Source organism: Phalacrocorax aristotelis, chromosome 3 (assembly GCF_949628215.1).
Source record: "Phalacrocorax aristotelis chromosome 3, bGulAri2.1, whole genome shotgun sequence".
NCBI classification, from domain to species: domain Eukaryota; kingdom Metazoa; phylum Chordata; class Aves; order Suliformes; family Phalacrocoracidae; genus Phalacrocorax; species Phalacrocorax aristotelis.
In genome coordinates this window covers 123,672,129-123,698,530 of record NC_134278.1, presented here as the reverse complement: position 1 = coordinate 123,698,530, position 26,402 = coordinate 123,672,129, and the positions used below count along the sequence as shown (strand labels likewise).

At 35.3% G+C, this 26,402-nt stretch overlaps 1 protein-coding gene across 1 annotated transcript in view; it reads left to right on the top strand.

Annotated features, from left to right (window-relative positions):
* The window catches only part of RYR2 (ryanodine receptor 2), a 434,064-nt gene that overhangs the window by 332,482 nt on the left and 75,180 nt on the right, over positions 1-26,402 (top strand). Inside the window, exons 64-76 of the mRNA XM_075089806.1 lie at positions 1,285-1,345; positions 3,049-3,287; positions 5,581-5,662; positions 7,651-7,781; positions 9,540-9,860; positions 11,040-11,280; positions 11,619-11,706; positions 13,318-13,410; positions 13,792-13,962; positions 14,905-14,964; positions 19,218-19,352; positions 23,097-23,209; positions 24,748-24,844. Coding sequence (XP_074945907.1) covers positions 1,285-1,345; positions 3,049-3,287; positions 5,581-5,662; positions 7,651-7,781; positions 9,540-9,860; positions 11,040-11,280; positions 11,619-11,706; positions 13,318-13,410; positions 13,792-13,962; positions 14,905-14,964; positions 19,218-19,352; positions 23,097-23,209; positions 24,748-24,844 — 1,832 coding nt within the window. The remainder of the gene's footprint in view (positions 1-1,284; positions 1,346-3,048; positions 3,288-5,580; positions 5,663-7,650; positions 7,782-9,539; positions 9,861-11,039; positions 11,281-11,618; positions 11,707-13,317; positions 13,411-13,791; positions 13,963-14,904; positions 14,965-19,217; positions 19,353-23,096; positions 23,210-24,747; positions 24,845-26,402) is intronic.

Genomic DNA, 26,402 nt, shown 5'->3' with positions numbered 1-26,402 from the left:
ATATCACCAGAGCAGTAAAATAGTAAGGGAAAAAAACACGTGCTGACAAAAAACTTATGCTTTTGTGGTGGTTTTTTGGTAGGATTTTTTTTAGGTCACTTCAGCTTTCTCATCTGCTCGCTATATCGTTGCATGACCACCAGTGCTAGTGCAAAAGGGAGGGTGGGGCTGCCTGGCTAGGGGCAGCCATAGCAGCTGTGCTTCAAGTGCAGGTTTGTTTAATCTACTGTGGATGAACACCACAAAAATACCTCCTAATCTCATAGCACAGAACAACATTCTCAGTGCTACAATAAACCTCCCACTCCTTCCTTGCAATTTATCTTTTTAAATCTCTTTTTCAGTTAAACAGTTACTAATTTTAGTTCTATGTTTGCCTATATTTTCAAGTTGAAATAACCACCAGTGAGAAAGTGTAGTACACTGTATGCATATGACAGTATTTTCAGAATTCTGTTTTATCTTAAACAGTCAATTTGTTTCTTCTTTTTTCTTAATGGAGAAACTTTAAATATAGAGAGAAGAAAGAAAATGTATTTTCATATTTGCAGAGGTTTAGATTAAAAAATATATATTCACTAAATAAACTGTGGGTCAAATTTGGGTAGCCTAAGTCTGTCCCGGATTTAAAAAGTGTACTTAGAGGTGGCTTGTACATGGCATCATCTTGAGATGTACATATGCATACAAGGCATGTTGTGTGTAAGTTCTCTTTTTACATACATAACCGTGAGAAAAGGAATTGATTATGGGAGATGCATATTATGTCAGAGACTGTTACTCATGTGAGCCACACCTGATCCTGCTATAAATGGCTGCAGCCTATTGGTAACACCGGTGAGCTAATCTTTTTGATGACATTTTATATAAACGGTCTCTTCCTGCAATAGAAGCTTGTGAAAGTTAATAGCTTTTATGTTAGTGAGAGGAGGAAGATAAATGCTCAGATAAACTTGAATCAATTAAAGCAAAATTTATAGAATTTAAATGAAAACCAGACAATACACTGCAGCTCTAATTAACCCCACATTTAAATGCTTCCGTCTTGACTGCCTCAGCTATTTGATGAGAGATGCTTTACTGCCTGTAGTTACTGCATTTGTGTAAACAAGGCTAAGACAACAAACTGCATGTTTTTAACTTGAATATTAAAATTATGCAGAAGTTCAATTGCGCTTCTGCTGTGTTGTTTTCTCTTTAAAACCAAAGATACAGTTAGCAGAGTGTAGGTATGCTATACAGTATGCTCAGCTTAATTGGTGGATAATTTTCCTCCCTGTTTAGGAAATGATGCAACTTCAATAGTCAACTGTCTTCACATACTGGGCCAGACCTTGGATGCGAGGTAATACTGAATATAATTTCTAAAGTATGAAGAAAATCACTTAAAAAAAATTAATGTGCAGTCAGACTTGGGCTACCTGTGTAAGACTACAGAATTTCAAAACTCAAGAAGATGTAGTACTGAAGAGAATTCCCAATGCAAAGTAGGTTAATTACTAGGGGTTAGCAGGACAATATTTGCAAGTTACACTCTCAACTTCAGTTTAGATTAGTGGTGTCCAGGACCTGCTGGCTGTTAGTTCGTTTGGCTTTAACCCTGTCACCATCCCAAAACTACAATGACATTAGAAATATTTTATTCTTTTGCCTATACTGCTTAATCAGAAAATTCAGGATTTAAATGCACATAGAATGCAGTAAATCGGTCTCATAGAGTGTCTTCATTGCAAAGTTAATTCATGTTCTGATTTGAACAAAAAAACCCCAAACCCTTTACATCGAATACAGTGGTACTTCTAAGTCAAACTGAGCTGCCTGAGCCATTGTGAGGTTCATGGATAAGACAGTCTTGAAATATTGGGGGATAATATGTTGCTTTCCATTAACTGTACAGGCAACTATCTGTGCTGATTGCTGACTTCTAGATCTTTGCAGTTGTGAAACAAAACATGGCAATTTAAACTACCTCCGTGGTAATTTAATATAACTTTTTTTCACTTGCCATTTACTCTCAAAGACTCGACTGGGTTACCTGCAGATAGCAATTTTTCTCAGTATCTGCTCAGTGGCTTAAATGAACAGATTTTACTTTCCATTTTCTATGGGGTAGAGGCATGATCGTGGTTGATTAATACGACTCAGCTGCTGCATGGTAATCCTTTAGGTTGTAATATCTCAGGTTTTTTGTCATAAATTATCTGTGCTGTATGCAGGCATACAGATGAAATACAGATACAGGTGGAGGTCAGCAATTCAGCTCATGGTAGAGATGTAAAAATAGCTCCAGGAGGGGATTAAGGGATTCATGGAGGTTACATGAAAGTTCGAAAATACTGCTATTGAAACTGTATATATTCACTTTGTAAAACAAATAAACAAAAAGCCTGGGCTGTTACTCAATTTACAAAAGAATTTCACCTGGATTTATTTCACACATGCCTAAATGGATACTTTCATCAAACAAAGAGTCTCTGTAATTGAGATAGTTAAAACATATAAGATAATTCTCCTGGATTATATCATTACATAACTGATTTTGGTGTTATAGTTATGTAATCAATTAATTTTTTTAATTAAATAATTAATTAATTTAAACACATTTGGCTGTTTTACTCATATCTTTCTGTTGCCCTTATTCTGGAGGCAGAAATATGACTGTTAAGGCTGGGAAGACTTTCTGAGTTCTAGATTGAGATAGTTCTTCTCTTCCTAAAGGTCATAAATTGAAGACTTACTCATTCTTCTTCTCTTTTGTTCAGTGTTTTTATTTTGCCCTCTGAAGGCAAATGAATCACTTAATTTATAAATTTAAAAGGACTTTATTTTCACAATGGGAAACCAGATAAAATATCCTTGTGTTCTGCAGGATACCTATGAATTGTTTTTCAGTAGGTTGTTCTGCTATGAGAAGATTTTACAATATCAAAAGATGAAAGATTTGTCTTCAGATCTTTATTATCTACTTCATATATGCCAAGACTAGGCTTTATTCCATGCTTGTCTAATAGAATATTCTTTTTCATTCCTTTTGCATGCTATATACAGGACTGTGATGAAAACTGGTCTGGAATCTGTTAAGATGGCATTGAGAGCATTTTTGGACAATGCTGCTGAGGATCTGGAGAAAACAATGGAAAATCTTAAGCAAGGCCAGTTTACACACAGCAGAAACCAGCCAAAGGGAGTCACACAAATCATTAATTATACCACAGTTGCTCTCCTGCCAGTGCTATCTTCATTATTTGAGCATATTGGACAGCACCAGTTTGGGGAAGATCTGATATGTGCGTATTATTTAGAAGTGCCATGCCACTAAAATATCTGTACTTCCATGTAGTAAGCATTACCAGACTCTCAGTTCTATTAGAGGACAAATCCTATGTAATTTTGACAAAGTTGTCATTGATTTAATCAAACATTTGCTGTAATCGACCTAGCACAGTCTGCTGGTTTTAGTGCAATTTGTATAAATATTAAAGCAGATGTGGCTGTGATTAGACCATCAGAAGTCTTCATTTTGTTTCTAACTTTACCAGAAATTTACTGTGACTTTCTTTGTCTTTGCTCTCCATAAATGAAGTTATACTACGAGAATGAAGTTATTCCGTCCTACATGCACCTTGGCTCAGTTTCAGTTAGTGGGGAATCTGGGTGGGTGCATCTTAGGTCCTAAGGAGAAGCAGAAGGAGCTCCTGAAGAATTCAGGCACCACAGAAGGGAATGTGTATGAGACTGTATATGAGATTTCTGTAGAGATTCTGATTATGGCACATTCAGTGTCCTTTATTTTCCCAAACCCAGTCTCTGCAAGATGATATTTTGCAGTCTGCAACACAAAACTTTAATTTTATGTATTTTTAGGAACTTCACAGGAATTCTGCTGTCCAGACCACACTAAAGGAGGCAATTCTGCTCTGTATAGCTAACTCAGTTATGGAGATAACTGAGAGAAGGACCTGGAAGAAAAGAATACAAATTACATTTTTTCTCTTTTTAGAATCTGGAAAAGTATCATACAGAAAAGCATTAAGAGAAGTGTTTTTGAAAATTTGGAGTTGTGTTGATGGATTTGAATGTGACGAGATACAAACATCCACTTTTCTTATTAAATTATTCCCGTAAAATTCAGGAGTCTGTGACAGTATCCAGAAACAGTCATCTGTGGGGTTCACATCATAAGCCACTTTTTCAGGCATCAACATGTTCATGCCTTGTATAACTTTTGATCTCTAATATTCCATGTTTTGGAACTTAATAATTAGCCTTCAATACTTGATTACTTAAATTGGTATTCTTAATCAGCTATTCTACATACATCACACTGGTGTGAAACACCAAATTTAGAATTCATAAACTGAGAAAGAATTGTGCCTGCTTATTTTGTCTAGAACATAGTTGGAAAGGCTACTTTTTCTTACACACAACTTATCTTTACATCTTGTTAAGAATAAAATTATCTTATTTGTATTACTCTGATTACAAGTATCCTGACCTCGTACCTAAGAGTATTGCTGCATGTACGGAGTGCTCCATAGTGTGATTGTGTGATCATGGTGGGTCAGTGTACCCGAGGTTACTCCTATTACACAAAAAAAACTCAACTCCAAGATGATCCAAACTAAAATCACAGTATAGTAAAGAGCCATGCTATGTAGCTTTGATGCACTATCATGTAGGCTCTTCCAGCCCCTTAAGTCTTAGTTCTGTTTTACTCCCAATATTTCATTGCATATTGGGGGAAGCCATTAGCACTGTGGGAGAGACTAGAAAAAATACATAGGGAAGGAATGGGAGTGTTGTCCTTATTGATGGTATTGACACTGTTGTTACACTACCACTGCAGATTACATTGCAAAAGCATTTTTTCAAGCAGATGTTAAGATTATTCTCACGTTTTTGTAACTGAACCATTTGATAATTTCAAAACATGCTTTGGTGAAGTATTCATAAGAACTAAAGGATTGTTTATTTTAATCCTTTTGCCAGTCTGAAGTGTAAATTAAGTACATGCTATTAACTGGTATCTGTACCTAAATTCTAAAAAATATAGACTGTGATTGAAAGAATTAAATACCTGTTCAACAGGATTACCTTTCTTTTGTAATAGGTTTTATACAGTGGTGTTACATTTGTAAATGGATTTGTTCCCTAATAATATTTTTTTTTACTTTCAGCACTTTATTTGGTTTGCCATGAAACTTTTCTTAAGTGCTACAAATTAGAAAATATTCATTGACACATTTTTTTATAACTATTAAAGTAATAGATTCTCAGATTATACAATTAGATGTTATCTGTAAAGAGTTAGTATGCCATTAATTTCAGGAAGTTGGTGCACAAGTGAAATGTGTTTACTGTCTTAGCTGGTAGCTTGGTATTGAACTAAATGGAAGTTTTGAGTAAAATCTATGGCATTCAGTGGTCAGAAGAGTTTTTGTATTTGGAGAGTGATTTCTGTTTATTGACTTGGATAGCTTAATATTATTCAGTTATTGTCAAAAGAAATGTATTTTAATTCTACAGAAATGTATTGCAAAGAAAACCTCTTTATACCTATCATTTTCTTCTTCTCTTCAGTGGAAGATGTTCAGGTTTCCTGTTACAGAATATTGGCCAGTTTATATGCTCTGGGAACCAGCAAGAGTATCTATGTAGAGCGGTAAGAAGAAAAAGTGTTCCTCTATTTGTGTTTATATTTAGCTTCATGAGTACGCAGTCCAGAAATGAATATAGGAAAAGGTTGCTGTTGGAAAGATATCTTGAGAGAAAAAAGGTGCTCAGATGTTAAGTGGAATGCAGCTGCATTTACTATGATACACTTAAAATGTTGCATTATATGTTTGTCAAAATATATTTCTTAATCGAAAATTACAAATAAAATTATCTGACTTTACAATAAACATCACTTGATCTGAGGTTCGACTGAGGAATTGTAAAAATACGTCATTCAGCTCATCTATTGTTATAATTTTTCCTTATATATTGCTTAATTATGATGTATATTTCTTCTCATTACCCTGAATTTAATTGAATTTGTCACTCGTAGAACACTACTTCTTTTCAAGCTCAATTACCCAGGGAAATGAGGCTTTATAATTGCTTTTTTGCGCAACTGTGTAGCTGCTAAGCTCCCTCCAAGTTACATTTGGTCTGTGTAAATCACATTTGGCCAAAATAATAGAAGTACCTAGATAGTTCAGTTCCTAAAACTGAATAGTTGCCCTATAGTGATTAGCACAGTTCTGAGGGAAGGCTAAACAGAACTCATCATTTCAGATACTGGCAGCAATAATCTAGGAAGTTCATATATCTGTGCACTGTCTAGCAAATCAACATGTGCATAACTCCAGACCAGCCCCATGACATATCCTTGCTTGCTGGGTGGCAGTAGCATAGGAAACATTATGAAGAAAGATGAGGACCAGTGTTTGTAAGTAACAAAATACACATCTGTGGAATAGCAGGTCTCATTAATTTTTTAAGGGATATAAAATTAAATGGTTTGGATATTAAGCAAATAAATGATGTGGGGTGTGTAGTTAAGAAAAATATGTCACTGTAAGAGATAATTTTTGTGTATGGCTGTCTACAACCATTATCACAAGTGAAGAGCATGTAGCTTGCTCTTTGTAGGTATACGTCATGGATGTATGTTTTGCTTATGAAGACCTAATGAAAAGGAAAAAAGGAAGAAAGAGCCAACAGGAAAAGTAATATGGGAATGAAGTGAGATTTAACAAAATCAAGTTTAATGAGTTAAATCTAAAAAGAATATAAGTTCCTAAAAATGAGATCAATTATAGACTGAAGATGAATCTTGTTAAATCACAAGATCAGTTTGGAGGCTTTTTTTTTTACTCAGAAGTTCATGGGACTTCTGGATTTCTGTCATCTGTGTGGCTCAGCTTTAGCAGCTAAGGATCTTCTGCATGTCTAAAATCTGCTCTGATCAACTGAATTGGGAATCTGAAAGAATTGTTTTTAATTTCCCCACAAGGACCCAAATGAAGTGACAGGGGATCATTTTTTTCTTCCCAGGGACAAGCTTTTTACAATTTTGACATACTTAAGCAATTTTAATTATCAAGTAAATGTTGCTGTATACTTGAAGAGATTAGAGCAATGTTTTTGTGCAAAACTTTCAGAGTTATTCACCTGTAGAAGTAACTTTCCACTCTCTGAAGAACTTGACTTTCATGCTAGACCAGGGTCTGATAAGTACTGTTTCTCAGAAAAAGGAAATTATATCACTCAAATAAAATGATAGTTTTGTATTTGGTCTCTTGGTCTATTTAGTTTCTTTTTCTTAATAGTAGAGATTACAAAGTCAGTAAAGCTGAGAGGAAAGTAATAGAACAGAAGGCATTGTTTAGATGACTTTGGGTTTTCCCTGCATGCTCCTCGTTTGCTCTCAGCTAAGTAGGCCACTTTTGACATTTTATGTCTTAACGTTTCATTCATATATTAGCAGAGGGCTGCTAGACTTCAATTTTTGTTACCTATTGTGTTGATGATCCTAATAATGTAGTGGCTTGTCTCTTTGAGATGAGCTTATGTTAGAATAAAAGTAAGGCTGGTACACAACTACTCCAAGGTGTAGTCGGTCATCAAAGATGTGTATACTTAACGATGTTTGTTAATTCACAGGCAACGATCAGCACTAGGAGAATGCTTGGCTGCTTTCTCAGGTGCCTTTCCAGTGGCTTTTTTGGAAACTCATTTGAACAAACATAATATCTACTCGATTTACAATACCAAGAATGCGAGAGACAGAGCAGGTATTTCCAGAAGCTCACATGGTGGTTATGAAAACACAGTTTTCACTTAAATGTTGCTTCCCTTAATACATGTATTTCTGGATACATTTTATAGTCCAAGAATTTTCTTGTAATATCTTGGTTGTATTTCTTTCCTAAATCAATGGCCTAAGTCCGGTAAAATGGGTTATTTTACATTTCTAGAGATAACAATGTTTTAATTTTGAGATACTCCTCTCAAAAGACCACTTTGGAATCAATTTGCTGAAGGGACTTTGCACATTTTTAATAGCTCAGATATTATATATTAGATGATAAAATGATGTATTCTGATCAGTAACTTTACTTTCTCCGTTTTAATATGCAGTATTGGGTCCCTAAAATATACATACTTGCAGTTAGAGCAAAATACCTTTGCCTGTATTAAGCAGAGAATATACCCTTAGAAAGTAAATACTCTGCAGGGTAGTATGTAAATTATTTTTTCTTTATTTGAAATACGAGACAGTACGTAATGTTACTTTGCAGTAAGACTATGTATTTTTACTTCACATATACCTTTTTGTTCCATTCTGTAACTCTTGATTTCTCCTATGCCAAGCCATAGTTGTTGAATAAGGTCATATGCGCTACTTGTTCCTACCATAAATAAACAAGAAGTTACAATAGAAATGCCTGAACTCTGCATATACGCTAATTGTGAATTATATCACAAATACATATAGATGATAATGTATAAGATGCCAGTTTATAATGGGATCCATTTTACAACTTCACTTTTATTTTTAAAAAAGGAAGCATATTAGATTTAGTCTTCAAAGAGCTGGACTGTCTTATGTTTAAAATATCAACAGCCATGCTTACTTACCATATATATTCTAGCTATTTTAATACATCTAGAAAAAAGTCAGCTATATTTTCATTGATTTTTAACAGAAATTTGAATTTATTTTCCAAAACTGCATTAAGTTTTAAGGAGACTGCTCTGCCTAAGTAAAAAGTATTTGTCTAAATAAGAGAGGAGACTTTTTTTGGAAAAAGACTAGCCTTAGGCTGTGTTGGTACAAACAGTTAGATTCACAAATGGCAGGCTAAATTTTCAATATATAAATATCTGTATATCTCATTGTATGTGTATGTCAGGATGTTAGATATTCAAGAGCCTAATAGTTGTGCTTCCAGATATTCATTTGTAGATGAAAGAAACTGCCTCCAAAAATAAAGGTGACCGCAATACCTTTTCAGAGGAAGGAACTGATAATTCAAATAACTTGATGAGTAAACACTTAAAATCAGAAATCCACCTCCAGAAGTCAGCTTCTCAGAATATGCTCTACTTCTTATGTCAGACAATGATTTTTTTTTTCTTCCAATAACATTCCAGGTCTTGTCTAATGTGTTGTGGAGAGATGCTTCATTCTATCAATTTGCTTTCTCAACTGCAAAGTTTACATTGGAAGAAATTCTAAAACTTAAGCTTTATTTTGAATGTAGCAATCTGCATCTGATATCTCTGAATTCATTCCAAAATAATTACACTGTAGAAGCTTCCATGTAGGAATTATTTTTATTATAGAAATTTTTATTATTGAAGCTGACAGATAAGCAGTTTATTTCTTAATGGTATGAAAGTACCTGATTTTATTGTTGTGTTTGGTTCTTTTTCCTTGGATCAGAAGGCATAAATGTAAATAGAAGTTGTACAGAATAACAATTGTAAACAATTATTTTTCCTCTGTGACTTAGTTTATTGATTTTTGGATTATTTTTTTTCAATAGTTCTCAATTTGCCTACTAGTGTAGAAGAGGTTTGCCCAAATATTCCTTCCTTGGTGAAGCTAATGGAAGAAATTGTGGAACTGGCAGAGTCTGGTATTCGTTACACACAAATGCCACATATCATGGAAGTCATACTGCCTATGCTATGCAGTTACATGTCACACTGGTGGGAGCATGGGCCAGAAAACAACCCTGACAAGGCTGAAATGTGCTGCACAGCCTTGACGTCAGAGCACATGAACACTCTGTTGGGTAACATATTGAAAATCATCTATAATAACCTTGGTATCGACGAAGGTGCCTGGATGAAGAGATTAGCAGGTAAGATGTAAAAATGAATAAATAAATAAACAAGCATATGTGTATCTATTCAGAATGTGTACATATATGCACACATACTCTGAATGAGTCTGTATTTACCCTGTTAAAGCTGGAGTAGAAAAACACTTATATTTTTATGTTTTTAAACAAAACAGATCTTGATGAACAGAAATACTAAGTATAAAGAAAGAGCAATGTAAGAAATATGTTTTAATCTCTTAATAAGTAGTATAAAAAGTACATTAGATTATTTCTTTTCCCCCAGAATATGCACATACACTTTTTCCAGCATGTTGAATTAAAGCACTATAGTTATTTAGCCCATTTTCATCATATAGCATACTTCAGTGTTGTGGATTCAGTTTTACAATTAGGCTTTCTTATGACTTTTCAGTACTTACTGTAGTAGTATTTTCATTCACGGTAGCAGCCTGGATTCCTAGTCTTTTGAGGGTTAGTAATGCAATGCACTCTAAGGATAAGCGGTAACTACCTAAAATTCTTTGTAATCTAATGAATATGTTACAAATGGTTTTGCACTAATGGGCGCAGTTGAAGTCCTAATTTACATATTCATTTTTATGTGTAGATTTGCAAAAAGCTTGTGCTTAACAAGTCTCAAATGGCTGGTTGATGGATGGTTGAATCAGTTTCTGTCTACACACAAGCCTTCCAGTGTCCTAATGTGCATAAGAAATACAGGCAGGCTCCTTCAGTAGGTTTGCAAATAACTAGAGTGTGCTTTCCAGTTCTGTTTCGCTCAAGCTAAAAAGCAAGACTCAAAAGAGGGGCCAGTGGCTGAGAAAACTTGTATGTGCATTATGTAGCTATATATGTATCCACCCAAACATACCATTAAACAAATTCTACATTCCTGAATAGAATTATGTGGACAAATACCAACATGATGACAGAATGCAAGTAAAAAGGCATTTCAAGTTTTATGATCTTGCAAGCTTAGTCTGTGAAGTTTTTACGTCTGCCCTCATAGTGACAAACTGAACTGACTCTGTGAAATCCTGACCACATTTAATTCTTGCAAAACTTCTGCTGATTTCAATGGGGGCAGGATTTTACTCTGTAGCCTAGAAATAAGATTCAAGAAAGAGGTGAAAGGTAAAAGTTTTTATTTATATTTTGTGGCCAGGTATATATTATAATATTCATTGCCTTAAATAGTGTTTTCCCAGCCCATCATAAGCAAAGCGAAGCCACAGCTCTTAAAGACACACTTCCTGCCACTGATGGATAAGCTAAAGAAAAAAGCAGCAGTGGTTGTATCGGATGAAGAACATCTAAGAGCAGAAGGCAGAGGTGACATGTCGGAGGCTGAACTGCTCATCCTAGATGAGTTCACCACTTTGGCACGGGACCTCTATGCCTTCTACCCTTTGTTGATTAGATTTGTGGACTATAACAGGTATGTGGAGAGGAATAGGTCAATGAATCTTACAAAATCTTCCTGTTTATTCATACCATCTCTTATCCCTTGATATGCCTAGCATTGAATTAAAATAGCTTTTACTCAGACTGCCAATTCTGAACTTGCTCAAGCTGATGCTTTATGACTTTCAGGAGGAGCTGGGGTCTTTTTCAGAAGAAAACTGAAAAAAAAGGTGCAATCTAAATCTGTTGGATTAGACCTAGGATTAATGTGCATGCTTGGTTTTGTTGGCTTGTATCCTTGTAAAATGTTGAGAACTGATTTCAGATGCCAGTGAGGATCATCTGCATTTCCACCCTTTTACCAAATTTTAGGGCAAAATGGCTGAAAGAGCCCAACCCTGAAGCAGAAGAATTGTTCCGCATGGTGGCTGAGGTCTTCATTTACTGGTCAAAGTCTCATGTAAGTAATTCCTTGGTAAATACTTATTTTAATTAGGTTTCTTAGTATAGACAGATCAATTATTTAGTGGCTGTGTTTGGGAAAACACATCTAATGACAGAAGCGCAACTGCAGATGGGAAGGTATAATGACTTCCAGTTTTCTGACACTTTTGGAATGCCTGAGTAGCTAGGGGAGGTGATGGGTGTTTTGTAGTATCCTTACAGTGATTGTAGATATTTTGCGTATAAATTTTGGTTTGTTTGTTGTGGGGTTTTGTTTTGTTTGGGTTTTTTGTTAATTTGTTTTGTTTTGTTTTGTTTTGTTTTGTTTTAATATATATAGGTCTGTGTCCTTACCCCTCCCGGTTTTTTTTGATGAGCTATTTTCACCCCCAAAGGCTTTTTATAACCAGGAGTCTGGCTACTAAATTAGTTGTCTCAGCAAAGTCCATTTTTCTAAATTGTACGGTCTATCTGCTTGAGCCTCTTGGCAGAGTTATGATAAAAATCGTGTGGAAAGGTCCTTAACACAACTAGTGGAACAAGGCTTTCCTGAGGGAAATGTGCAGCTCTATTTACAGTCACTTAATCTGTGTTGCAGTGTATTTGTAGGTTTGTATTTCTTTAATAAAACTTAAAGGTATATAATTCAATTATTAAGCCTAAGTCTGTAGCTGGCCTGAATGAAGGAAAGTCAGTAAGTGTTCTAAGAGCAAGGAAGTAGCAACTATGTCTTACAAGTAATTCTCCAAACAAAGTATTGTTTTCCTAGATGATACTATTTCATATTTCATAGACTTTACCAGTTAAAGATTTCTTCTTAATTCTACTTCTACAAAATTTACCCTTGTTTCTCAAGTCTGATTCCTCTGGTTCATATGCAAGAGCCAAGAGGTCTGCATTAAGACCTAATCAGGCACCATCACTGATAGTGCTGAAATAAAAAATAAAACATGATTCATGTGAGTACTGGAACAAAAAGCAGGAAAAAACCAAGAGAGACTAAATACTTTCAGGCATTGCCTTTCTGTATCGACTCTTGTCTGTACTAAATTTCTTTAGTGCCATAACTTCACATCTCTCAAGTCTGGGAAACAAGATGCCTCATTATTTGTGTACTTGTGTCTGAATTTAACTGTAAGATTTATTATAAACATCGCTGTACACAGAAACTGGTTGCACAGTAGATAGTTACTGAATCATCAAATTACTTGTGTATTCATAAGTTCAGTCTTTTATTTAAAGTTTATGTATCAGATGTAGTGGGATATATTATGGGGAAAAAAATGGAATGGATGATTTACTAGTAAGGGAAAATCCAGACAATATGTTTGTATTGAATTGGAGGAGGAGTGAGATTTTTATCATAGCTCTTTCATAGCCAGAGAAACAGTTCTTTCTCTCGAACATAGAAAAAAAACCCAAAACACACAACCCTCTGAGCTATGTCATGTAAATAAAGCTGGAATTCCAGGCCATTATTGATCACCCATTAATTTTTTCTGTCCTTGTCTTATCTTGTGGCTTTTACAAATTTCCGGTTTAATTTATATTTTTATTTAAGGTTTGTTTAGATAGATTCCTCATCTATCATAAGTGCTTCTAACTGAGATCTTCTATATATTTCCAGAATTTCAAAAGGGAAGAGCAGAACTTTGTGGTACAAAATGAAATCAACAACATGTCTTTCCTTATCAGTGACACCAAATCTAAGATGTCGAAGGTAGTGTAAAGATTTTAAGATTTTTATATTTTTCTCTTTGCGGAGGGCAAGGAGACAGGAGGACTCCAGAGAAGCACTTTTTTTATTATTTTTTTTCTTTTTTTCTTTTTTTCTTTTTTTTGTTTTGTTTTGGCAGGGGTAACAATATCTGTTGAAAACACTGGGTTGAGAATCAAAATGCAGGCATTTGAGAAACACAGTGGACTTTCAAGATATTGGTGCAAAATATTGGCAATGATAAAATAGCAGTTCTATTGGATAGGTTTGCGGCTGTATAGGTAGTAAGGGAATTGTCAAACCAGAGACAAGTAGAAAGTTGCTAGTACAATTCTTTTATTTAATATTGGATTTTTTTTTCCCCATCTTTGCTTTATGCTGCAGGCAGCAGTTTCTGACCAGGAAAGGAAGAAAATGAAGCGGAAAGGTGACCGGTACTCTATGCAGACCTCTCTCATTGTGGCAGCACTGAAGAGATTACTTCCCATTGGCTTAAACATTTGTGCTCCTGGAGACCAAGAGCTAATTGCACTGGCCAAAAATCGATTCAGTATGGTACGTGCTCCTTTTGCATTTCACAAGGGTAGAAATACATTACTAATGAAATTCCTGGAGTATTTTCCTACATGCTCATTCTTATGGCATGACACAAATAATCAAGACTATAATTCTGTTATATAAAACCACAGTGGGTGACCATGGTAGGTAGTAATCTACATATTGTTCTAATTTTCAGGGCATAAAGCATTTCAGTTTGGACATGTTTATTTTCTAAATGATCACTATATGAATAGAGATGACATTCTTAAAACAGTTATTTCTCTCTTAATTTTTAATACTAAATTGTGTTTGTTATATTTTATGAAGCTTGAATTTGGAAATGCAAATAAGAACTTGATGTTTCCTGTCTTCTATGTCCCATATTATAACTAATTCCTTTTGGTCACTGTCATGTGAATTCAAGAATTTCTGTAGGGATAGACTGTTTTAAAAGTGATTTTTCTATAAGTAAACTCACAGTGCAATGTGACTGTAATTTGTAATATATTCCTTTCACAAGCAATGATACTTTATACACCCTAGCGGGTTATATGACCTTTGGGCATGTGAACTGAATGTTTATAAATTATAAAAGATCTCCAAAAGAAACAAAAATCAAATCAGAGAAGGTAGTGTTCACGATAGTGGTTTCATTTGGTCAAACTTTGGTTAAAGTATGTATACATGTATATAATAGTAATCTTAATTCAGGCTTGCATTTAGTCTGTTACTGTGGAGAAATATGAATGACACCACCCGGAACTTGTTCCTGTGAGCTTGGGTATGGTTAGCTCTGCCCTGAAACAAAAAGGTTTGCCACTGAGATTTTCCTCAATCTTCCATATTTTCAGTTTTATTCATCATCTGAACTAAGCCCAAAGCTGACGTTTATATAAACGATATCTTTTCTTAATTGTCTTTTACTCCTAATTTATATGATTTGTAATTTATTGACAGAAAGATACTGAAGATGAAGTACGAGATATCATCCGTAGTAATCTTCATCTCCAGGGCAAGGTAATCTGTACGCAGTTTTTAAATGCGATTTTTCTTCCTTTGAATTCATTTCCTGGTGCATATAATGAAAACCTGCCTTTGTTCGTTAGGACAGTTTGTAGTCTCTTTTTCTATTCTGTCAAGTAACTTGTTCATGCCAATTGTTAAAGGTTTTAGGTTTTTAATGTGTTTATATATGCATTATATACAATAACATGTGGCCCTTAAATCCCTGCCTGTGCACACCATTAATGTGAAATTGGAGATAGAAACAAAGTCTATCACTGTTTAATTCTACCTTCTATTATTTGGGATAAAATCTGCAAAATGCTCAAAGTTACTTTGTATCAGTTTGAAGTGCAAAGGAAATGGAAGCTGCCACTTTGGCATACTCCAAAGTGAAAAACTTCTACTGTCTCAGTTTTGTTCCTGTTTTTCAGCCCAGGGAAAAAGAAGTATTTGAAAAAAGTAGTAGATTTTTGTTATTGAATTCCAATTAGTGCCAGCTGAATAGCCCTAGGGAAAAAGTCCTGAAATGGCCCAGTGTGGTTGAACTGTTTTAATAATGCTTCAAATAATGGCAAAGAAGAAGCCATAATACAGAAGTGTAATAACATGATGTTACGTTTCTGCTTTATTGAAGGAAGATGGAAGCAGACCTATGGATGGTACTTTATTTAGGATTGTCCTTTACCTCCTCCCCCCACCCCAGGTTTTATTCACCTCAGGGAAGAAACTAACTCGTATTTTCTGTGCTCATTAAGTAGTTACAAGAGAATAAACATGTGAGTCGGAAATCTGGCTTTTTTTTTTCCTGAAAGGGTATTTTAAGAATTATCCAGAAGTCTAGATTCCACTGCAAATCGGTGCAAGGCAATATTTTTTTTTTTTAAAGTGTCTTAGTAATGGGATTGTTCTTCCTGAAAAATATCTGAAGATTAATTTTCTCCCATCATATGTTTTCTGTATATCACTACAATGTCAAGCAAGATTATGTGGATGTTGGGGTTTCTGGGAGCTCACCAGAAGATACATACTTTTGCAAAGTTAACAATTAATGTTTTTCATAAAATATTACAAATAAAAGTCCAATAGCTTTAAGTTATAGGGATTGCACATAGAAAAGTTTACTGCTGAAAACAAAAGATTCAGTTAAATCCTAAAAAAATCTTGAAATACTTATCCATATATAGCAAATATTGTGATATACTGAGAAGCAGAAAAAGCCACACAGGCAAAATACTAGGAAGAAAAAAGCATTTATGAAGATCTTCACGAGCAACAGTACTTAAGCAATGTGCATGCCATGAACATACAAATCCTAATTGTGTTGTGATTTGTGTGTGAACTTCATTAATGTTTTCTTAATGATGAAGATAGATATTTCTGTTCTGACATTTTCCGTACGTGTATATTGTCGTTTTGTGAGCCACGCAGTTGTAAGTCTTGCCTGGCATTTCATGCTGCTGCTTAGCAATTGTCCTCCTGTTTTAAATACTTCAGTTTCTATTTTGTTTGTTTAGGGTTGCATTCTGCATACTGCTATTAGAAAATTTCTGTCTGTTACTGCTTTGTTGCTTTGGAGTAATGATACTTCTTAATACTGTGTTTTCTCTTCAGAAACTTCCTTTGCTTAAATTAAAAGTTTGCTATTGTTTAGCAACATACCACCTCCTCTGTTTATAACACATGAGAATAAAAGGACTTTTAAATTTCTTATATTGATGAAACTTCACAGTGCCTTGATAATCAATAAGGAAGTAATCTTAACTAATCCAAAGTACACATTGACAGATTTTCCACTTGTAAACTTTTCAGCAGTGACTTTGGATCTTCCTAATTGTAAAGTTAATTCTGAGTGGAAGATGGCATTCTGAAAGGGAACCACATAATACATAGCTAACAAAGCTAAATAGCTATTGTAGCTAGCTTTATTTTATAGCTATCTACATATTGCTTCACTAGCTTTGAGCAGCTCTGGTGTTGACCTGTATGTGAAAAGTAGTCAACTCAAATACAGACAAAATATGGCATTTCCAGGACTTTGAAACTTCAATTTATTACTGTATTTATGGTCTTTATTATGATTTGTTATCTGTTGCTAAGTAGTTTGTTCTCAGCATCTTGAGCTATATCTTTCCATGAATCATTTAGCACTGACACATTCTAGAGTTTGCATTAAACCTAAGTGTATAACTTAATTATTTAAGTATAACGTGTAGAGTTAAATTCAGTAGTTATTTACAAAGTATAATATAATTTATTCTGTAATTCTCTGATGCCATTAGTATACAGTCACTGTTGTGACTGAATCAAGTATACATCAGATACAGTCAAGTATGATGTTTCCTGTTAAGAAAAATTATGCCATTGTGCTATAAGCATACACTAGCCTTTTGTCGTCTGAGTCAGACATAAAAGGAATGTAGACCAAATGGCCTTATAAATTTAAATTATTATTTCATGTTATGAATTAATATGTAACTTGGTTATAATGGTGTTTGTGTAAGGTGGCTTTCAAAACAGAGGAAAAATTCCACTTTTTGGAAAGGCTGGTTTTCTTCCAACCACAGCAATATTCTTTCTTCAAATGGTGTTTTCTGGTAACCACTTTTGCTTCTCACAGACACCATATACTGTCATTTATGTTAGAGCTAAAATGTAATTTATATTGATTTCTTTTTGGAAAACTGCACTGTTTGAGACTCATCCTTCTGAATCTTTAGTCATTAATGTTGTGGCGTCTATTTCATGCATTTGTCTACTTTTGTCTACATTTGTCTTCACCCTGTTTCTGTCTTTCCTTTCCTTGCATGCCTGCATGCTGTTACTCAGTACCGAGCCTTTTATTTCAAGAAATTGATGACGAAACTTGCATTCATTTTGACATGGATGAAGCTCAAGTCACCAAAACCTTCTTCCAGCCATGCTAATTCACACCTTGAAATGTCAACTACTCATACCCTTAGAAAACTACCTATACAAAAAAGCTGTACCTTGATAGAGTGTGAGGAGTCCTCAGATCAAAAGACATCTCCACCTGTGATTAAAAAGTCTTTTGTGGACTATCCATTCATGATGATCAAGTCAAATGCTCACACAAAGACTGTGGATGTGACAGTTGTTAAGAAATGGAAAAGCCGAAAGGTGGAAGAAATGCCTGCCAATTGTGGCTTTCTAGGTTGTAATAAGCTATTATTGAGCGACTGTGTAAGTTTATAATCATTCCTGGAACTTCAGTAAACTGTGTATCATGAGAGGTTTTGTGGAGGTCAGTTAGCATTATTGTCTCATCTTAGGCACAAATTGAAATCTGGATCCACAAAGATGATTTAGAAAAGTAAGTGCTGAGTTTAAGCTGTATTTGAATCTGTAGGGTTTAGGCTCCTAGATGCTCTGGAATCCAGGCCAGTGTGACTTAAACCTAAACTGCACAATCAGGAATGATCCCTGGCCACAGCTCTCAGTAAAATGGGTTACGTGTTGCATTTGTCTTCAGTGTCATTGGCAAAAAAAAAATGGTTGCAAGGTGTGTAACATCAGTGTCGATTAGCAGAAGCACTGGGGAGACAAAATGGTCAAAAAAAGAGATTGCTAATGGTAAAACAGAGAATCACAGAACACTGAAATGGAAAAAATGAATTGTAAAGAATAAAATAAGAAAAAACATTTTGCTTCCTACAGTTCTTTATAATTTGTAGGCTAATAAGCAAATGCATCTTTACTTCATTTTTCATAAATTAACTTCTTATTTTTTAGCTAGTAATCAGTAAAATTAGGATTTTATAAAAACTGAAAAAAAAGGTAAAATGAAAAAAGCTAGGCTTAAATAAGACTAATACTACTAATTTCCATGACTGAAAACTAAGTAATCCCAACTAGTAGGGGAACAATTTCAGTGTTGTTTGGTTTAATAACTGGAAAGTCAGTGTACAAAGTTATGCCTGTCTGCCTCATATTCATTACTTTTCCTCAAATAATATATTCATTGCTGGTTCCAATGCTATTTGTTGGCCCATAATCATTCGCTCTTTATATGATTATTAGACTTTTAGTCCTCTGGAAGCTCTCTAGAAACATTGCACAGCTCAGTCTTTAGTTTTGTTCTCCCGGTCAGTGTAACGGCCACTGTACGGGTTAGCCATGTAAAGGTGCGGGTTAGCCATCTAAAGTGCTTCTGTTGTCCTTTGAAGCAGTTTCCGTACTAATTAAACTGTTTGACCCTACCTTGGGATCATTTTGCCTTGGTGACATGTGAAATCTTTCTCCTGCAGCTTGAGGATCCTGCCATTAGGTGGCAGATGGCACTTTACAAAGATTTACCAAACAGGACTGAAGATTCCTCAGATCCAGAGAAGACTGTGGAAAGAGTCCTTGATATAGCTAATGTACTGTTTCACCTGGAACAGGTTAGACACGTTGTCCCAATTCCATTGCTTCCTTATCTAAACAAAAGTGTTCAGCCTTTCATTTGTACTTTCATCTGCTGTATTTAATGTTACATTCTTTTTTCTTTCTTTTGATGGCTACTGCTTACGTGCTTTGCCTTGTGTTTTGTAATCCAATACAGTGGTCATACTGATCACACAGTGTGTTTGCAGCAGCTCCAACAATCATTTATTTGGAAAAAGACTAAGAAAGTGATACCTATGTTTTAGCTTCCTTCTGGTGCATTTCAGCTAGCAGGAAGCAATCACTAAATTGTCCGTGGACCATGAAATGTGAGTAAAAACCACACTGATTGTTGAAAAAATGCCATTTTTCAAGGTATTTTTCCTCAGTTCAGATTCTTGAATTATTGAAGCAGCAAGAAACTTAAAGCTGCCTACATAAATATCTGGTTAGATATTTTATTATTACAACATATTATAGCTGTATGGAGTAGGACAGTCAGATGATTTGATACACAACTTCTCTACTGGTGGCTTTAGAAAGCTATTTACTCTGTACTAGTTAATAAAATCGTAAGAAGAATGTCCACTTGACAAAATCCGTATGGAAGTTTGTGTGAATGTGGGCAAGAATATATGCGTTTAGAATGTTCAACTGCCATTGAAATTCAGAAAATTCTTTGATAATCTGGAAATTTTAGCAATTCTGCTCTTTGGTGGTCCAGCAGACTTCTTGCATACGTGAACTCAGACTTGTTCGTGCTGGTGCAATGGTGAATACAAACCAAGGTTAACCTGGCCAGGTTCTGTGTTTTCTAGGCTTTCTTTTTTAAAATGTACTGAAGGAAAAGCGCATTAACTTGAAGGTATTCCTGGCTGTTTACACCATAGACTATAAACTGACTGCATATAAAATTTGCTCCAGGTTTATTTTTTCCTTTTCAAAGAACATTTGAGAATTCAAGGCTCTTTTGCCCTCTCATTAGATCAGTTGGTTTCACACAGAAGCTTTGCACAGGTTTTCAGACCCCATGTCAGGAAGTTTCCGTATTGTGGTGAGATCACTGGTTCAGTCAAGTAAGAATCTGAGAGATACGTGAATGTGCCTGTGTACACACTGTGCAGCACTTGATCGCTAAAAGTGACGTTCAGGGGTCTTGGAATGCACTAAGCGTGTTGATGGGAATACCTGTGTCCCAGCTGTTGCATCACACAACTCTTATTTGTGTAGTTTGCCAGCCTTAATGTGGATGTGCTGTAGTTTAGCAGTCTTACACGGTTTGATGGAAGAGGATGAAGAGGAATCACAAAATTCTACCTGTTACTGCATATGTCTGGAGCAAGCAAAAAGTGATAGAATGTGGAAGTACATCCATGGCAATCACGGTTAGCCAACCAGAGAGAGACAGACAGGAGAATGGGTGTTGATTTGAAAGGATATAGGGTGGCTGTGAGGAAGAAGGAAGAAGAAAGCTAGAAAAGCAGGGGACAAAAGTTCTTGTCTTTTACCCTGGTTTTACCAAAGTTAACCGAGCTGAAAGGAAATTGATAAGCATGTACAGAGTTGCATAATTCAGCATTAGACTCTTGTATTTGAGTTCAAACCGTACATACAATCTCTTGATTTCTGGAATTTTAGCTGTACCAACATGTATATAAATTGATTAAGTTTGTGTGGTTTGGATAAATTGTCCAAGGGAGTGAAACCCAAGGTATGATCCTTGTGTTTTCCATCTTCTGTCACAGGATCAATCTTGCAGTGTATAGGATCCAGCAGTAGTACAGAACAGGATGGATTCCCATTGTAATACCAGATCAACATTTCAGATCAGTCCTTCCGATCAGACTTAATGACTTGTAATGAAGTAAATGCTGGCTGCTTTTATTCTGGATACTTTGCACCTATTTTGCCCCACAGCTTTACTTATCTTCTGTAGGCAAGTGCTTGGGTGCTTTTGTTACTGGAATGGGTAATTCAACTTCTTTAAAAATAATGAATATGTGAGCACTGGGTCTGTTTTTATGATAGTCTTGAGCAATCCTTTGCTCTCCATATACAAATACTTTGTTCTCCAGATATTAGTACTCTGGACGCTTTCCTTTTTGCGCTGGCAAAGATCATTTCATTCTTTGTGTTTTCTTTCCATGCACAGCTAACTACTTTGTTTTTATTATTTTCAGAGATCTGCTTGTGTAGGCCGAGGCTATTTCTTTTGGGAAAGTATAGAGAGTTTTATAGTTGTTTGTGAAGATTTTACTAATTACCTAACTTTCACATTTGGATTTGTCTGACTTCTAAATTATTAGCACTGACTTTATTTCATGACTGTATATATGTTTGCAGTGAACACCTTTCTGTCCTTTCTCTTAACAAATATTTTTCATTTGTATTTTATCTTTTGGAAGGAACTTGTTTTAGAATGTTACCATTTAATCTTAGAAGTGTTATCAATTTCACTGAATGCTTGGCAGTATTTTAGTCTGCTTAATTAAATGTTTATTGTTTAACTATGAATAATTTTTCATATTTCACTGAACTAAAGAAGTCCTCTTGGATAACTATGTTTGGATTGAATATTGAGTCTATGTAGACATCGTCATCACTACATATTTAAAATAAAATGCTTTATTTTATTACGAGGGAGAATCACCAAGTCTTTCAGGGGGGAGATGTGAACTTCCTTTGACTCCTTTGATGATGTTGAGAGACAGAGGAGCTATTATCCATTAGCACAGTTGTCCATAAAAAGAAATAAACAAAACCTCCCGCAAACAAACAACCCCACACAAAAGACATCCCCCCCTTAACCCTACAAGGGTCATGTAGGTTAAATCAAATGATATGATCTTTAAGGAGCAGTAGTGAAGTAAATCACAGAAACTGAATGGGCTGTGGGAAATGAGGGATCTGTAGCACAGCCTGCAGTCATAGCTCCCAGTTACCTGGCCAGGCTATATACTGTTGCATGCAGTTGGTCTTCTGGACCACAGTAGTAATGTTCTTCTGATGGAAACAAGGATGGAAGGTGGAACAAAGGAAACTGAAAAAAGCAAATGATGAGAATGGAGCACACCCAATTTCATGTCATGCTACTGTAGAGCCAGGATGCAGAAAGAGAGGAGATCTGAAGACAGAGCTGTAATATTATGAGATGTAGCTGAGGTGTTTTGGAATATCTTGTGTTAATTCTAGCTATGCAGATTCATGGAAGGTATTTAGTCCTAACTAAGTTTTCGTGCCTGTCTCTCTCTGATTTTTAAAGTAAATTCCTCTCCACTGTAGTTAGTCATGGTAAATACTACGCATAAAAGATTAATTGTGTTTAAGACAATTCCTTTAAAAGTATTGTCTGAGGCAATGTGAAGATGTACAATTTACCTGTACATATGTAAGGAGTTACACATAAAAGACAGAGTGAAGGTTCTTTGTATTAAAAGTTAAGGTTTCCTGAGGGATGGTCTCAATTATGATAATAATCTATCTAAAAAATATAAGAAGTAGGATGAAGTAAAAAAGGACAATATTTATATCATACAAGGAAAAGGCAATTTTTGCTTTTAAGTTTATGCTTTAAATTCTGATTCTACAATTTGGCTGATCTCTTGAACTCTATCTAGTACACTTTTTCCCATCTCTAATTCTTCTGTTATCTTTCCACTTGATTTATCTGTTATATCATATTTTTATTATTATTACTATGCCCAGACAATAGGGACATTGCTACATTGTGTATTTTTTTCCATGTGTATTTTATGTAACAGGTTGAGCATCCTCAGCGGTCCAAAAAAGCAGTGTGGCATAAGCTGCTGTCTAAACAGAGGAAAAGAGCAGTAGTTGCCTGCTTTAGAATGGCACCATTGTATAATCTGCCAAGGTAAGAGCTGTTTTTAGTTTCTATCTTTTCACAAATGCATTTATGTTCATACACTGCTATTTGACGAGGTCAGAAGGAAGAGAAACATGTAAACCAGTAATTGATAAACTACGTGGTAATGTACTTTTTATATTACTTTCTTTTGATAGATCTAATGACTTCCTTCTGAAAACAATAACAAAAAGTATAAATTTAAATTCTGGTTCTTTTCTCCTGCTGTTATGTTCTTCCTCCTGGTATGTTTTCCTTCCTGAAAAGTAGACATCTTCCATAGGAGATAAATGCAGAAACAGACATATTGGTGTCACTGTAATACCATCTTGGAACATAAATTTCCTCCTAAGCCATGGTATAGCTCTGGAAATATGGAATTACATTTATTATTAGATGCTAAATGTGCTATATGCAGGAAATAAACTGATACTATTTATCTGAACACTTGTTTATTGGGAAGAGCATTCTATTAGACAATAAATATATGCACATACTCTAGGCATTTCACACCTTTTTCCCTATGGCTGCTTTTCCTCTTCTTTCTTGTTCAGTAGAGAACAGGATCTGTAGTCAAGCAAGTTTCAGAATCCTGAGATTCTGGAAGGAATGAACATTCAGAAAAAGTGAAGACTTCTGCAATAGCCAAAAATAATTTCCAGAAGACTTGTATCTGATCTTTTCAACATAATCATGTTCTCAGTTTTTCCCAAAAGTAGGCATATTATTACTGTTACTATAGTTAGTAAGATGAATCCTGAAGTCTGTCTCAGGAAGCACAAGGGCATGAGAATAATGCTAGCTTGAAATGAGGCTGCAGTGACAGTTGAAAAAACTATTTCCATCTGTAGCTGTTCTTACTTTAACAAGTGGGCCACCTGGACATAACTAGCATTCCTGTATATTTTCATTATACTTCTGCCTTTTCAGTATATGAGACTGGCAGTTGTTTACAAAAATTAAGATGACTGATAAAATTCTTCATGAAGAATTGGTTACCACACAGTCCATTTTTCACTGAATCTTCAAGAAAAAAACAAAACACAGTGAACATTATCACTGGTGTACCCTTTTTCCCCTAGCCTCATCATCCATTTAGTTTCATGGAGTTTGCAAAAAAAAAAAAGGTTTATTATTTTAGATATGCAAGTCTAATCCTAGGCATTAAAAAAATGCAATTATTTGTGCATAATCCAAAGTTATCTATTGTTATTTTCTTAATATTTAAATTAAAATAATATTAAAATATTGTTTTTATTTCTTACTTGTGTTTAAATTTCTTTAAAACACTATTATCTGTTACTAAAATTAATATTATTACATTTTAATGTCAGTTTTACAAGTTAACGGAACACAGATTTGAATAGAACATTTTAATGTAAATTTCATTTTTAAAACAGGTGCTTTCAGCAGGTTTTACAAAATTTTGCTTTCATTTTAGATGGTAATTGTAATGACTGGACAGTTCTTCACGCTAAATGAAATTCATATTGACCAAATCTTCTCTTTAAAAGTTTACAACTTTTGTTTTAAATGTCCCTTTTTAGGCACCGAGCTGTCAATCTATTTCTTCAAGGCTATGATAAATCTTGGATTGAAACAGAAGAACACTATTTTGAAGACAAACTTATAGAAGACTTAGCAGTACGTCTGGGTGCAAAGGGTCGTGGGAATGTATTATGGACTAACATTCACCTTGTTTAATAATAAGTCCGTGAGGTACATAAAGTATCATCTAAGGTATCACTACCCAAAGTGGTGAGCTATAACCAAGTCGTTCTGACAGGTGTTAAAAATTACAAGTGAAGGAGGTTCCAGAATCCCCTCAGGCAGTCTGCTTCAGGGCCTCAGTAGCGTTTTAAAAAGCTTTTTAAACTTTTATCTAAATTACATGCCAGTTGCTGTCATTTCCCTATTTTTTACCTTCTGCCCTGTGAAGAAGGGGAACAGCCTATTCCCATCTTTCTTTCCAGTTAACCTTTATGTATTTGAAGAATTCATAACCCACATTAAAGCCATTTAAATCAAAAGGTTAAAATGTGAAACTAGAGGAATTCTAGTCTTAGATTAATCAATCCCTCAGAAACAGACAGAGCCTGCTTCTTCACAGAAGAATCCTCTTGTCAGGGAGGGGAGGATTTTTCCCCAACAGTAAAGTGTTAAAGCCATGTCTTTAGCCTGGTAATCCCTGGGGTGATTTTCAGTAAAGCCCTGTGTCCTCATCCCTTACAACTGACTCTCAGAAAGGGAGTTCTTCCGAGGATTGGGCAGGAACTAGTACTAGGAAATGATTCAGTCCCTGGGAGGTCCAACAGAACACAGTCTGAGATCAATCTTTTTATTATGAGGAGAGCCTGCTCTCTGCAATAGAGAGAAGGAGCTAGCTGGAAAATTGCCATTTAAAAAAAAAAATCAACCAAACAAAAAACACCAATAACTTTCTTTTACTGTTTAAAGCTTATGCTTAAAACCAGCTACCCAAATTGTGAACAATTTTGAGAAAGGATCAAAATAGTGAAAGGAAGATGAGCAGCAATGAGCTCAATACGAGCTTACTATGAAGGTTCATTTTCGCCTGCACACATGCAGGTTCTTTTCTTGTGGCATCCTTATTGTATGATCAAGCATTGTGAAAAAAGCAAGAGACTTCTGCAAATACTGTGTATACAGCTTTTTAAACCGATATGTTCATGTGTCCCAACACACTTCAAATGTTTTAAATAACACAGGTTCATTGCCAAAAATAAGTATATTTTAGCAGTTGAGAGCATGCGTGTGTAGATAAGGAGTGCGGACAACATAGCTCTTTGCAAGTGTGTACATATATGTGCAGGCATGCATGTGTGAAGAAATAACCCAGTCATGGTCATTCGGTTAGACTGAGGTAGTCTATGCCAAGGATGCACAGAGCCTCTGGGCCAGTCACAATGGGGTACTTTTGCTACCCAGTTCATTCCCGGTTGGGCTCACTTTGGCCTCCAATACAGTTAGCTGTTGGGATCCCCCTGTCGCTCCAGAAATACAGATGGATTCTGCCCCTATACAGTTTGACAGTATTAGGGTGCACTGTGCACTGGTGTCCACTAAAGATTTATACGCCTGTGGGTCTGATGTGCCCACACAGTCCAGTAAACCTGATTGTCCCTTTCCTCCAACCTGGCTGGAGGCAGGGTCCCTCTAGTCCTGATCATAGTATTTGCTA